Here is a 15,502-nt window from a genome sequence, read left to right as displayed (position 1 = left end):
CACTCCCCTCAACTATCACACAGGCCTCCATCTCCAAAAGCAGGGGTAAAATTACCACACCAACCTCCTTCTCCTCAGCCATCCCCAAAACATGGGTCTCCCATTCTTGCCAGATCATCTTCCCCTAAACCACAGCCTACCTCTCCTCCCCCGGTACTGAAAAAAACTTTTCATGATCATGATGTGGCTTCCCACCCTTATGGCTATCAACCTAAGAAAGCATCGTTTAAGCAGCCTCCTTCTGTTGGCGAATTCTCACCTTCTTCTCAACATTCATTCCAAAGTAGCATCTCTCGAAAATCACCTTCACCCTCCCAGATTCAACAGGAAGGTTCCGGTGAAGATCCTAGTGGGAGATATGCAGTGGTTATGCCCCAGGTTCAAAGAATGGGACCATCTGTCAGAACCTCTCAGCACCTCAAGCAGCACTGGGCACAGAACCAGATTCGAGAGGTTCATGAGGTCCATGATGTGTGGTCATCAGAGAGAGTACTTCCTCATTCAACTGTGCAGAATCTTACCAAATGGTCATTCTACAAAGATGATAATGTTGCAGATTATCTGGCAGACCTTTCTTCTGTGTACAAGTCAGAGGTTACGGAGAGTGACTGGGAACCAGACATAGAAACCGACAAGCAGGGTCACTGGTATAACAAGGTAATGAGTTACAGCTTTCAATACGGTCACTCTGCCTTGATCTTTTTTTGACTCAAAGATGTACTTAATGTATGTTGCATACTTATCATCTTGATGCATGTAACTTTTCCAATAAATGATAGTATGCAGACTTTTTATCTCTGTTTCGGTATATGATACATTTCAATAACAATAATATGTGCTTTATGCAAGTACCATAAAGCAGATTTTTGCCATTTACAGATCTGAATCAGTTTTTAGTACTTTCAGGCACACCCTTTATAGACATAAAAATTGGTGAGTACCTGTTATAGAGTGCTTGGAACTGGAAATGGCCAGCATGAGAGCCTTCCAGCAAGTCTAGCCATAATATCACCTTTCGGTCATGTTGCAGTCTAGTTTGTGCTTACTCTTTTCTAATGTTTGTACAGCATTAACACCCTTTGTGCAGTGAGTACCATCAATCAATAGAGGTACTGTAGGTCATGCAGACTTCAGACTTCTCTGAGTGGCAGACACAGTCCATTGACAGCCAGACAGCACATACAGTGACTGTTGACAGGCAGTTCATATAGTAAAGGCCTGTTACTGATACCCAGGCATACTATTCAGTGATCAAATCTAATAACGGTCAGGTAGGTTAGGCAGTGATTAGCTATTGTAAAATCCTCAACAGTATAGATGATAGTCTTTCTATACAGAGAACCTAGCAGATCCTGTAATGACTTCCAGTTGCTCTTCTTCAACTAGTTTATATAGTGATGGCCTCTTATAGTTACCATCTGATGTTAGTTAGGAATCTTATGTAGTGGTCACACTGTACAAATTTTTGTAACTCCAAAAACCTTATTCAAAAGCACTGGTGAATTTTCAAAATCATTTAGCTTAAAACAGAGAAATATTTTCTGTGACCTTGATTATTGAATAATATACTGTTTCAAATTTCTCTTGACATTAGTTATTTCAACTGGTGTACTTTTGTTTTTTTATATGTCACATTGCTGGGTCTGCCAACAAAACAAATCCCCAATATAAATTATTAAAATGGCAGCAGAGTTGCATATGTGGGCAACTGTATATTGGTGGGCCTAACATACTGTACATGTTAATTCTCCATCAGGACCTACTTTTAGAAATTGTATATTTAAGAAATATGAACTACAATTAGTCATAGACCCTCATCAAAACATCCACTAATAAAAGTAAATCAATCAATAATTGTGCTTATATGCACACACATAACCAGAAATCAGCTATTTCTATAAATAAGCATGACAACTATGGTAATTTTCTTGTGTTTTATAAATATGTTTAGTCAAACTGATGCTTTATTAACACATTACTTTTACCAAAATGCATGTAGTATGCTCTTTTCTGCTTGGCTGTGCGAGTGAGTCCAGCAAAGGACCCAGTACGTGTGCTTCTTGCCTTACACCCACTGCTACTGGAATAAATAATAATAATGCAGGTATTTTTACTTCAATAAGATAAATAATGTGTTAGTTACTCATTACTTTAAAAAGTAATCATTGTACATAATGCATGTTACTTGTAATGTGTTACCTACTACTTTTTAAATTGCGTTGCTGAGTTTAGCCATGTGTGTTCATCTCATCAACATAAATTCAGCTATTTCTAAAATATTATTCATAATTTCTGAAATGTATTATTTTAGCCAGGAAAAAGAATAATGTGATCATCCGAATACCTGCCTGTAGAAATTTACATTATGGATGCTTCTACTCATGACTGCTGAAAGTACAGGCAAAGCAAATACATGTGCAGGCTGACAGAGTGCAATGGATATGCAAAATCCTTAACAGTAATCCGGTTAAGGGTATACATGTCCACATAATCGGGTTATTCGTGGAGTAATCTACCTCTTTTAACCTGTTTCTCAGAGGCCAATAACTCAGTTAAAATAACTGGTACAAGGGTTTAAACAACATTTTAAAAGTCAGGTTTCTGTGAATAACTGGGTTATTGAAGCACATGTAAATGCACTGAATGAAATTTTTAAAACACACAAGTTGGAATCTGGTGTCTATAACAGCTACCTGAGTCACTACAGCCCTATTTGACTCTACGTGATGCAGCCCTATTTTTAAATACATGATATTGTAAAATGTTATTAAAAACCAAGTAGTTTATTTTCTATATTAATAAATGTAATTATATTCTATTACCATATTTTAATTTGACTCACTGTTACAAAAATGTTTCATAAACAAAAATATGATATGTCTTTGAGGAAATACCAAAATTCAAAATGCATCAATTTTCAAAACCATTAACTAGTTAGATCCCCAAAACTCTTGAATATTATATCATGTTTACATATTCTATTTTATTAATGTATTCATGAAAAAATGGCATGTAACACATGGAGCATGCAATGAACAGTTGCAGTTTTGTACGTGCCTTTTCCTTTTTTTGGACATCAAAACACTTTCCTAAGTTAATTTTCCATTTTTTACTTACCAGCCTCATGTCCTATGTATTATATTTTTGAGATGAAATGATCCAAGCCAACCCATACATGACAAAATTAATTGTCATGTAATGGCTTTATGAGTGGGGAAAAATGATATGTACTACACATGCCATGTTTCCAATAAAGTGATGTGTAGACAACACATTCTGAAAGATCAATCTTAGATGAGAAAGATGGTTGACCTCCTAGTGATACATATAAAAAAGGTGACCTTTGTTTATTCAAGGTGCCGCTTTCTAGGATCACTTGTGACACTCTCCAGTGTATGTAGGGTTCATAGAAATCTGATATTCTATCACTGGGCAGGCCTATGTTCTCTAATGTGCTCTGAATTGTTATTCTTATGGAACCTGGAGCAAAGCCAATGATGGTTTCAATTTTCATTTGTTTATATTGCAGACAAGCCTTCCAAATTAATTACAAGATTCCTGTCGTGTTTGTACTTGACTAGAAGGCCTATACTAAACTATATTGTTACACGGCCCATACTTTCTACTCTATAATTTCTATTATATTAAAGTTTATAAATTCCCAAAGATACACTTTCTCAGAATTAAAACATGCTTTCTTATTTATTGCCTTTTTGTCATTTAAATAAAAAATATGAGTGAAACCTCAACTTCAGAAAAAGGCTCTGCTTACAGTGAAGGTGTCCCGCAGCAGTAAATGTTCAGACTGAGATGTATGTAGTAGTAAAAATAGGGGTAATTGTTTTAGATATACCTCTGTTTTGCCTGTTTTCCCACTAGAAAAATTAAAGTACACCTGTTAAGTGTGAAACCATAGACTGAGGTCTGGCCTATGCATGAATAAACATTTTGATTTGATGCAGTGACACTGTGTCCTCAGTGTGTCAGCTTTTGCTCACTTTGTTGAATTAATTGCAGGTATACTCCATTCGAAATTTGCCATCAATCAGATACAGAGAGCAGAGTGAGGAAGATGGATTGGAAGATATGACCCACCTGGAGTAAGTAAACAATGCCTTATATGGCTATCTATTTTTGGCAGTTCGTGTTAATTGGAGGTTATGCCATGCTTAATAATGTTCTCTTAACAGCATGGAACTACTTTTTTGTTTCTTCAGCTGCCAACTTATATTAGCTTCAACCGGGCATTTTAAGCTTTGTTTTTCTAGTCCATCTGTTAATTTGTACTGTGTCGGTCAGTCAGTCATTATCCAACCCACTAACCCAACACAGGGTATCGGGGGTCTGCTGGAGCCAATCCTAGTCAACACAGGGTGCAAGGCAGGAAGAAATCCCCGGGCAGGGCGCCAGCCCACCGCAGGGCAAACACACACACACACACACACCCACACACACCAAACACACACTAGGGACAATTTAGGATTGCCAATGCACCAAACCTGGTTATTCTTTGGACTGTGGGAGGAAACCGGAGCACCCGGAGGAAACCCATGCAGACACGGGGAGAACATACAAACTCCACGCAGGGAGGATCCGAGAAGCGAACCCAGGTCTTCTTACTGCCAGGCAGCAGTGCTACCACAGCGTCACCGTGCCGCCCTTTGTACTGTGCACTCTATTAAAATTAATAAAGGAGTATAGGTCTTTAAGTTTGCATGGTAATGAAGTGGTTATTGCTGATTCCTTACCTGTTTAGGGACCCATTAGAAATTAGGATAATTCATCAGATGTGCAATATTTACACATCTTCCTGATTCTGTATTTCATAATTTGATTCTATACTTTTTTACATATACCAAAAACACATGCATTTTATATTAATTGACTGCTGTAAATTGGCTCAAAATTGGTGTACTGTATATGTGAGTGTGTGACTATGTACAGTGGATTTAATTTTAAGTGGATACATTTTTTGCTCATCAATCTCAACTCAATAACCCATAATGACAAAAGGAAGACACTTTCAGAAAAATTTCCGGATTCATTAAAAATCAAAAACTGAAATTGCTCCTTTATGTAATTAGTCAGACCCTTTGCTACAGCACTCCAAACTGTGTCCATTTACATCCTCTTTGCCTAAATTATCCTTGAGATGAGTCAGTAACTTGATTGGAGTTCACCTGTGACAAACTGAATTTGTAGTAAACCTATTTGAGTTCCTTATTTCTGTCCAATTCTCTTTACAGCCAAATGAGCTAGCTCAGCCCCAAGTTGTGATCAATTGAGGGTTTAGCCTCTTTTTAACCGAGTCAGCAGCATATAGTCTCACATCAGCTGACATAAGTAAAAAAAAATCAACAATTGACCTTTGATGCAGAAGTCTCAGGCACTAGATACACTTTTGGGGAATGTCGTTTTAAAAACATGTTATTTGTTGTGGATTATCCAAGAGTAGCACAACTGACAATTTGAACTCATACTCATATTAGACTGTATACTCTGCCAAGTCATACTCCTCCAGTTCCTTCTTTAATTTGTCACATGAGCACAAAATTTTCACAGTGCAATTGAAGAGTCAAAAGAAAGTATTCTTTTAATCATTTAATTCACTGCCTCTTACCATCAAATTCTTTGAAGACTAGTAAAGTACATGATGTTTCTGTCCAAAACGTTTTGTCGCATAAGGGTGAACCTCTTGTCCACCAGTAACAATTCACGTCTATACAATTATATAGCATATCCTTACATACACTAGGGGTTTTACCATGCACCAGAAGAGAAATGACATTTGATCAAGAAAACTCTTTACCTAGCCAGTGCTGTCCATAGTAATGAGTCTGACAATGTTAGTTTTCATCCTCATACATGAATTATAGCTCTTATCCTCAATGTCTCATATGTGCCTGTTATCTGTCATTGTACCTGACTCTTTATTCCTTTTGAGCCCATAAGGTGGCTTAATGTGGTTCCTTCAGACTGATTATAACCGAATTATGTGAGTGACTCGGCTACAAGATGCTCAAGACTGGTTCTAAGAGTGTGTTTGTTTTTGTTTAAATTTGAACCATTGTAAGAGTTTTTACATTATTATTTGTGTGTTACACCTTCTTACACTCATTTGTCAAGAGCAGTCCTATCTGGGAGTATAAGTCTTTCAGTAACAAAGTTGTAAAGATCACTGGCTTGACAGCCCATCCACTCAGAGACGTTTATGAAGATACATTGAAATATTCTTACCAATTAATGTTCAGAATGACAAGGTGCTCAAGGTTGACTCAGACAGAAACATTATACTCAGTTGTAGTTCTACATAACTCCCTACCCTTCCTCTACTGGTTCACAGCTACTTTTTCTAATCTTTCTATGGCATGGTTTATATTATTGGCTGAAATTAGATTAAAAAGTACAGGTTCAATTATGACTGCCTTTTTTCTAGGGAACTCAATGAAATCTCCATTCTTTCCAACTTAAAGAAGAGGTTCAATAGAGAGCTCATTTATGTAAGTACTACTCTTCGATTTTATGCAGGGCAGTGTGACTTGGTGACAAAATGTAAGGTAAGAATGTAGTACTAAGTTTTCTGTTGAATGTATAAATATTTTGGAAGATAAGGTGTCTAAAGATGTTTCCAACCCAAAATCAAGCCTAGGTGAGAAAAGGAACACAAAAAAGGAGGCACCCACCTAGAATTTGTCTTACAGGTCTCAGGTGTTCTTTTACATGTAAAGATCTAGGCTATCCTATAATACATAGTAAATTGTCAAAGTATACAGGAATGGGCTGTCCATTAGAGTGCGGCACTTCTGCTAAATCCCAGGTGGTATCCCATTTATCTTTTTGGACCTTGATGCCTTCATATGTATGTATATGTATGTATAGATATGTACAGTATCTAAAATGAATTGAGAATACACAAATTAGAATAGTGCTACTTTGAAGAACATCTGGAAGAGGAAGAATTATAATAAGTGGAAAACAGTGAAAGTTAATTCCACATTAAAACATTACAAGGAGAATTAACTTTCCCTTTTTTTTACAGTTCAGCAAGCATTTACAGTAAATGTTATGTATTTTGCTATCCCAAAGTACATGTACAGTATATGTCTTCCTCATATTCTGCATAACTATATAAATATGTACGAGTATCTCAACATATTATGTCAACTTCAAGCTCTTTCATTTTTTAAATAAATATACTGATAGTCCAAGCATTATTTAAAATTTTCTTGTTTTAGGTCATTATTTTGTACATACAATTAATTTTACTTTTTTTAATTGTGTTGTGCTTTTTTTAAAAGGTGGTATATAAAATAAAGATTTATTAACCAAGTTATGCATGCCAAAAAAAATAATAAATGACTGGTTGATATTGATTTACTTTATATATTTTTTTCCATTTAGACCTACATTGGCAGCATTCTTGTCTCTGTAAACCCTTACAAGATGTACAATATCTATGGTACAGATGTTGTTCTTCAGTACGAAGGGAGAGCACTGGGAGAGAATCCTCCGTGAGTATTAGTGTTATAGGCGAGTCTTTTTTTATCTTGCAATATACCACTAGCAGCACTTTCAAAAAATTCAGCAGTCACATTATCATACGTTACCAGATTTCTAACTTTCATCTCTATTATTTTTGACTGCAGCCATCTATTTGCAATTGCAAATGTGTCTTACACCAAAATGATGGATGCCAAACAGAACCAGTGCATTATTATCAGGTAAATGTATCTTGTAAATGATATGAGTTTTCATGTCAGCTGTGTTTGTGGATTAGCAATGCTCAAAATATAGAGGTAACGTTGCAGACCAGTATCAGTAAACTCAGAGCAGGAAAACGTATTGATACAACTCTCATAAGTTTTTTAGCAGTTCAGCTGCGTTATCAACTTGTGATGTTTAAGTTGTTTTGAATAATTGCGTCAGGTAAAGAGATACATTTAATGAAAATGCAATGTATCAAATTTAGTATGCCTTCAGTACAAAACAATATAGTTTGGGCTTTGTTGGTGTGGGTGCATGCTAGTAGAAAGCCATGTGGCTCAAGTGTTTATTGGGGAAACTAGCTGATTGCTCATTCACTTGTGGGTATGAAAAACACATCCATTATGCATTGATGCTCTGTGGATTGTTATGGAAAGCACCTACATTCACAAGGTTAAAAATGGTCTGAGTAGGAAGGAGAGGAAAAAAAGAAAAGAAGGAAAAAAGATTCAAGAGAACAAAGAGCAGAAACGGATGTTCAAGCCCATGGAGAACAAGAGGAGTGGCGCTCCAGGAGCAAGTTGCTCCTATTGAGCATTAGGAGGAGCAGAAGTGGTCAAGTGCTCCAAAAACCATTTTGTGGACAATGAGTGATGCTGACAGGATGATAGAGACGGGTTCCAAGTGTCCCAGCAGACGATGACATAGGTGATTGGGAAAAAACCAAAAAGGATGGGCTACGCTCACAAGTGTCTCAGCCTACTGTAAGACCCAGAGGGTGAGCAGGGGAGCGAGAGATGAACAGGGGCTCCAGGAGAAATTAGGGCAGTTTATTTTTATTATTAATTTTATTGAATTTATTGACTGATTGATTTTAATCTCCATATGCACTATTTTTACAGATTATTTATTGAAGATCTACACTGCAGTGTTTGGACACTAATTGAATTGTTTGGAATAAACACTATGTATTTTGCACCATATCTTGTTGTTAGTCACCTCATCGCCCTAGTCACTCGGGGCATCACAGGTTAGGGTTAAGGTTGCATCCATTCTCACAGTGCATTTTGGACTCTAACTGGCTTCTAATGTGGTAACTTATCAAAGCCTTTTTGAAAATCAAGGTAATAATGCACCTGTCAGATTTTATGATTTTCTTGCTCTCTCAAAGAATTCTAGGATATTAGTGAAACGAAATCTCCCCAGTCGTAAATCCATGTTAACTGTTGACTAATACACCTGTTTTTGCCATATGATCTGTAGTATTTTTCTTTTTTATTGCTCTCAGTAATTTACCAATGGTGCATGATAAACTTGTTGACTTGGGTTACTTGGTTCAGCCTTTTTTTTTTTTGCAAAATTGGACAACATACTTTAGCATCCAATCTGTAGGAATTCCTGCATGTTGCAGTAAACTAGTGGCTTGCCTGTGATTCATTCCTGCCTTGATGCCAATGCTGCCGGGATAAACTCAAATTTAATGACAGTGGACTGGACAAAGCAAAATCATAAAATTAATGGATTGATAGTTTATTTGCACTTACATAATAAGTTCAGCATATTAAGTGTTCACTAGACAAGTAAATGTAACATAAATATGACTTACAGTACACTGGGGGTGGTAAGTCTGCTTCCTCAAACCAAAAACATCTCCTTGTCCACTACATTACACACTCTTACCCATTATGAAATTTAGTTATTTGTTTGTCATTTCAACTCTGGTACAAAGTGAGAATTTACACATCTTTGTGTCACATTCAGGCCAAAGCTCATGTTTTATTTCAGCTCAGTGTTGTTTTGTCTTTGTAACCAGAGACCCAAATTTGAGGCAGGATCCTTGATGACCATATAAGCTCCAATAGACACCACACGGATTTAGAAAATTCTGCCCTTTTGGTTTAGAAACTTTTGATTAGTATGAACTCAATAATGCAATGAATGTGAACATGCAAATTTAATACAAGATTTTTGGCATGTACATTACCAGTGATCACTTGCTACCTTTTAACCATTCATTTAATGTAAACACCCTCTGATGCTGAGATTATTTGTTTCTGGCTATATCAAAACTGGTTGCTCCAATGTTGTCCTTGCTGCCTTGTGCCTCAAAGGTGCTTGTCTGCTTTTATGTTTTTGTTTTACAAAGTGTAGAAAAAGAATACTGGTTATGAATACTACCCTAGTTGAATGAGAGATTTAAGCATGTAAAGATACAATAAAAAATAACTGAATATGAATTTTGATTTCTCAGTGGTGAAAGTGGATCTGGAAAGACAGAGGCTACAAAGCTTATTCTGAGGTACCTGGCTGCAATTCATCACAAGCGAAACACTACTCAGCAGGTAGGGTGGGTGAGCAGGAAAGCCATAATGTTTCTGTAGAAAGAGGCACTTTATTGCATTATCTAAAAATTACCTTGATCTTAACATTTTCCCTGAGCTTAAGTGTGTCATTAGTTGAATAATCTCAGGAAATATTTTGGTTAGAGAAATACTGTAAAATAAGCTAATTTTTTGTTGGTTTGTGTGAACATAAGAATTGTGTCCTCATTTAATCAGAAGGTGTTGTCAGTTATCTTGATAAAGGAATTGTCAGAATATGAGGCTAACCTAAGAGATGACTGAATAAATTATATGGGATCAAAGAAAACTTTGGACTGAAAAATCTGTGGTAAAACACTACACTAATTCAAAAATCACAAAATAGCTTAATGGTGTAGAGTGGGTAAAGCATATTTCAAAAATGCCAGAACAAATAAGCCAAGAATATCAAAAAGGAACTAAACAGTGGAAGAGACCAGGTTCCTTAGGAAATGATCATTAGGGGAGACTTTGAGTGTAACCAGCTAGGATGTTAACTGTGCCAATCTTCACTGGTTTGATGAGTGGCCTTGTAGTTGTACTGTAGCTTTACATGAAAGTCATGCACATCCTTCTTTGAATAAGGGGAATTTCAGATAGGAAGAGAATTTTAAAAGAAGAATTCATTCATTAGATATTGACTGTTCTTCATGAGTGAAGAGTAGAAGGACATTAGACTCAGAAAAAATGACCTTTTGGGGCTGGCCTACAGAATACAAACATGGAAAATGTAAATTATAATACTGTTTAACACCATATGTCTTTCCAGCTAAATGTTTGTGTTTGTGAGACAGCACTTCAGAGTGTGTCTTATTAATAGGTTACTTTAAGCCTTTCTTTTATTTGCTTAATCTTGTTTCCTGTTGCCTGCTATGGACATCCAGATCGAGGTAATGAACCCTATTATGGCAACTGTTTGATGTGCACATAGACAGAAGAGTGAAGTGAACCTTTTTGCATGTGTGTGTTTTTCATTTATGTTTCTTATGAAGTGTATAAAGTGTTTAAATGGAAAGATGGAGCAGTTTGAACAGTGCATGAAAAGGCTTTATTAAATTGATGCTTTGTGTTAATGTTACTTGCAGATTTTTACTGCTTCACAATTATAATAAACCCCAACTTTATTTATCATAATTATTTATATATAAAACTGTCAAAGTAATAGGAATTATAATTCAGTAGGAATGAATAGTAATGATTTTATAATTACTTAATTAATGCTGTGAGAGGTTAGGCAAAAATGTATAAGTGAGTGTGGGTGTATACTATCAATGTTTTGGTGTCTCATCAAAGATTAATTCCTGCCTTGCTTTTAATGCTGTTGGGATATGGCCCTTCCACACCATATAATGGATAAGGCTGGTAAAGGTTGAATTTTTGAAATGTCATCAGTAAGTACAAACTAACAACAATGGTAATGTTATAACAGGAAAGTTATACTGTAAGTAATCTTCAGCAGGTACTGTGTAGCTTGAGAAAACAGTTTATAATCATTACATTTCAGGTCACAAGATGTCAGTTTGTAGATTAAAACAGTAGTAAGGAGAAAAAAATAAAATAGTTCCATCCATCCATCCATCCATTTTCCAACCCACTATATCCTAACACAGGGTCATGGGGGTCTGCAGGAGCCAATCCCGGGCTAGGCGCCAACCCACCGCAGATAAAATAGTTTAATTTCTAAACATGTCATTTGAAGGTGGTTGGGATAAGTAGGCTTGTATGTCTAAGGTATAACACAGTTATAAGAATTTGATCCCCCTACCATTTTGAGAGCTGTTCATTGTTTTGCCCTTTTGAATTATTTTGTGTTGTACCAATTCTGTATTATTCAAACATTTCATTTTTTTTTATATTTTTAGGACAAAAAGTTATGAGGGATTATATCTATTTTGATACCTTTTCACCTGGATATTTGTGGCACAATGTCTGAAATATACAGAGCTCCTCTTAACAATATAGCTTGTTGAGCTGTCTGTGGCAAGGAAACTTTGTGGCACAGCTCTGTGAGGTTTTAGTTAAAGTGATGCCAAAGGCCAGAAGCTTGTGTACTGGCAATATAACATCTGCTATGAATTGTTTCACTCATTAAATAATTACAAAGATCTCCAGGCAAACATTACATACCAACCAAGGTGTCCACTAAACTGCTGATTTTTGCATCCACTATGCCTTGTGATATAACAGTCAGCCCTGAGTTTTTAATGTTAACTAAATTAATGAATATAATAGAAATGTATGTAAAGTATATTATGATTCTTTAATTTATGTACAGTACTGTAAATAACCTAAAACTCTTTGTAACTGATTGGTCGATTAAGAGGCCTTTGTTACTGAGTGGATATGACCATGAACCTCATTATGTAAACTTACTAATTTGTAATTATTATATTTTTGCTAGAGTTGTGTAGATTAAAAAAATAAGTTAGTGATACCACAGTGGTGCAGCAGTTAGCACACCTGTCATAAGTGTCCATTCTCCTATGTCAAATCAAGTTGTCTATGTAGAGATTCCATATTCTCCCAGTGCTTGTGTGAGTTTTCTTCCAAGTGCTCTGATCTTCCTTCCCCATCCTCAAGAATGTATGTGTTATTTTCATTGGTAGTAACAATTTGGCCCCCAGTGAATGTGGGTGTGTGCATGGGCAGGCCCTACAATGTACTGGTGCTTCATCAAAGACAGTTGTTCTGTTATGAATATCAGTGATAGAAGTGGAAAGAAATTAAATTAACAAATATTTTTGGTTATAGATCCTAGAAGCAACCCCCTTGCTGGAATCCTTTGGAAATGCCAAAACTGTTCGCAATGATAATTCAAGCAGGTTTGGGAAATATGTGGAGATTTTTCTGGAGGAGTGAGTACCAATTCTTTCTAATTCATTATCCACTGTTTTGAACCTAATGAGAATCTAAACTTTCAGGGGTGCTCTCACTCTCAATGCTGGCATGACTGCATTTCCAGTTATCCATATAAACAAATTCTATTTCAGTCTCTCATCACACTGGATGTAACCTATAAGTGGTTGCTGCTTTAGTCGTTATTCTGTAATGAACACAGTCCCAGCCCTTTCAAGAGTCTAGTGACAGTTTTACTTGTTTCAGTCACTATTTTTGAATGAGAGGGAACTTCTTCCTTTCTAGAGACTGATTGCAGTTTAACTTGTTCCCCAATACTGAATACATTTTCAGTTTAACTAGAGATAGGGCTATAGTTTCAGTGATCACTTACCCCTGGAGGCATTTTTGGCCTAACTAGAGTGTTCTCTGTAGTTTCTTCTTCACTACAATTTCAACTGCTGCTTTCACTAAATGTAGTCATGGTTATCCACAGACCTAGCTGGTACAGTTTCTGTCAGTGCTCAGTTCTGGACACATATACTGTAGTTTTTTAGGTCTATGGGATCAACTGCATTCAGCTTTGCAAGAGACTGGTTGCAGATACTAACATTGCTCAAACATGAGGGCTGTTAAGTTACTACCTGTGACTGAATTCAGCAATACCTGTTTTTTGTATTTATACAAGACTAAATTAACTTTCTGCATGATGCCAAAGAAAAAAAGGAACACATCTGTTCTGATAAAATTGCTCTCTGCTTTAATTTTTAATTTTAGCTGTTCTCTTCATTGTTACAGATGACTCCAAACTTAACATTCTGTTTATTAGCAGACCTTTCTTTCTTATTGCCATCTTTAAAGTGATTTTCTGTACTTGTAAATGAATCAATACTAAAAATACTGTTATTAATTTAACACTATTCATTTAAATTTCTTTAGATTGAGAACAATACAACTAAGGAACTTCTTTACTTTGATAACAATAGAAATGTATTATTATTACTTACCACAGGGGTGTGATCAGTGGTGCCATAACCTCACAATACCTTCTTGAAAAATCTAGGATAGTTTTTCAGGTAGGTCAGTTTACATCAGGTTGATATATCAAAATATATGGATGGTCTGGGTGTTAAATAAAATATTGTTCTAAATATGTTGATGATGATGATGATGAGATCAATATGAGGTACATGTGAAATTCAACAAGAGTTATGTTGTGTATAATTTAAGCTTTGGAATACCAGTAGAGAAAACAAACCAGTAGCTTTATTAATTTTCTTATTGTTAGTGATGGCATTATGGTGCAGTAGTTAGTACCACTGTCTCACTGCTCCTTGAAAATGAATCCTGGTCTAATCATTTTCTGTCTGGGATTAGTATGTACATGAAATGCATCCAAAAATGAGTCTTTTATGTTAATTGTTAACTTTAAATTGGCCTAGTATGAGTGCATGTGCACCACAATGGTTCTGGCATCTCTTTCAGGTTTGTTTCCCCTGTCTTGCACTTGATGTTCTTGGGTTCAAATCCTTCTCCCTACAATCCTGAAATGGATTAAGTGGTCCCATGGAGATATTATTATTATTTTTATTGCTATTTAGCTCACATGATGATGTAATTGAAACAGAAAAAATGTATGAAATGCATTTTTTGCACATTTATGTACATTTATAGTTGCTATTTGAGGTACTATACAGTTGCATACAGCTTTATCAGATTAGTTCTTGAGTGCTTTTGATGTCACAATGAACTTCATTTGCTTTCAGGCCAAAAATGAAAGAAATTACCATATTTTCTATGAGATGCTTGCGGGCCTTCCTTCACAACAAAAGCAGAAACTGTACCTTCAGGAACCAGACACATACTATTACCTCAATCAAGTAAGTTTGATTTTCTTTCCCGGCACTTCCTCTCTTAGTCACGTTCCAGAGCCTGCTTCTCAGATTCTATCATTTTAAAGCACCTTGCTTCCCTGCTGTTCCCCAATTTCCCACTAAGAAAAGATTATTTGTATTCTTGCAAATACTTCTCACCTTTGAAGGCGACTCCGATTGCCTCTCATTAGTATTCAGCAACTCACCATTACTCAGTATGTTATTTGATTTCTTGTCATTGAAATTCTGAATTTTAACCTTTCTTTTGTAAAATTATAGAAAATTGCGACAATCAGGAATTGAACATCACAGCCCTAACATATTGTGTCATCATCCCTACCACTGAGCTAAACTGACCAATCAGACCAAATCCAAACTAACCAATCAGATTGATTGGAGGGACTAGAGAGACACACACACACACTCACACATAAATTAGTGTTTTATTATATAGTAGATATTTGCTAAATAAAACACTTCCAAATATATAGATTTTCATCTCTTATTTATCCTAGATGTCTAGTCTTCTGCTCTTCTTATTTCTTGTTAGGGGGGTAACTGTGAGATTCCTGGGAAGAGTGATGCTGAAGATTTCAGAAGGCTCCTCAGTGCCATGGAGATTCTTAGCTTCAGTGCTGAGGACAAGAACAGTATATTCAAAGTCTTGTCTTCCATACTCCATCTTGGGAATATATATTTTGAAAAATATGAGGTAATTTTAGAATGCAG

At 36.0% G+C, this 15,502-nt stretch overlaps 1 protein-coding gene across 1 annotated transcript in view; it reads left to right on the top strand.

Moving 5' to 3' along the window:
• Positions 1-15,502, top strand: part of myo15aa (myosin XVAa) — a 131,735-nt gene that overhangs the window by 22,537 nt on the left and 93,696 nt on the right. Inside the window, exons 2-10 of the mRNA XM_051933481.1 lie at positions 4,018-4,100; positions 6,437-6,500; positions 7,402-7,511; positions 7,647-7,721; positions 9,956-10,046; positions 12,816-12,919; positions 13,912-13,975; positions 14,666-14,779; positions 15,324-15,485. Of these exons, the coding sequence (XP_051789441.1) occupies positions 4,018-4,100; positions 6,437-6,500; positions 7,402-7,511; positions 7,647-7,721; positions 9,956-10,046; positions 12,816-12,919; positions 13,912-13,975; positions 14,666-14,779; positions 15,324-15,485 (867 nt within the window). The remainder of the gene's footprint in view (positions 1-4,017; positions 4,101-6,436; positions 6,501-7,401; positions 7,512-7,646; positions 7,722-9,955; positions 10,047-12,815; positions 12,920-13,911; positions 13,976-14,665; positions 14,780-15,323; positions 15,486-15,502) is intronic.

Source organism: Erpetoichthys calabaricus, chromosome 11 (assembly GCF_900747795.2).
Source record: "Erpetoichthys calabaricus chromosome 11, fErpCal1.3, whole genome shotgun sequence".
Lineage (NCBI taxonomy): Eukaryota > Metazoa > Chordata > Cladistia > Polypteriformes > Polypteridae > Erpetoichthys > Erpetoichthys calabaricus.
The sequence above is the reverse complement of the archived record's forward strand: the minus strand, read 5'-3'. Positions and strand labels throughout refer to the sequence as shown.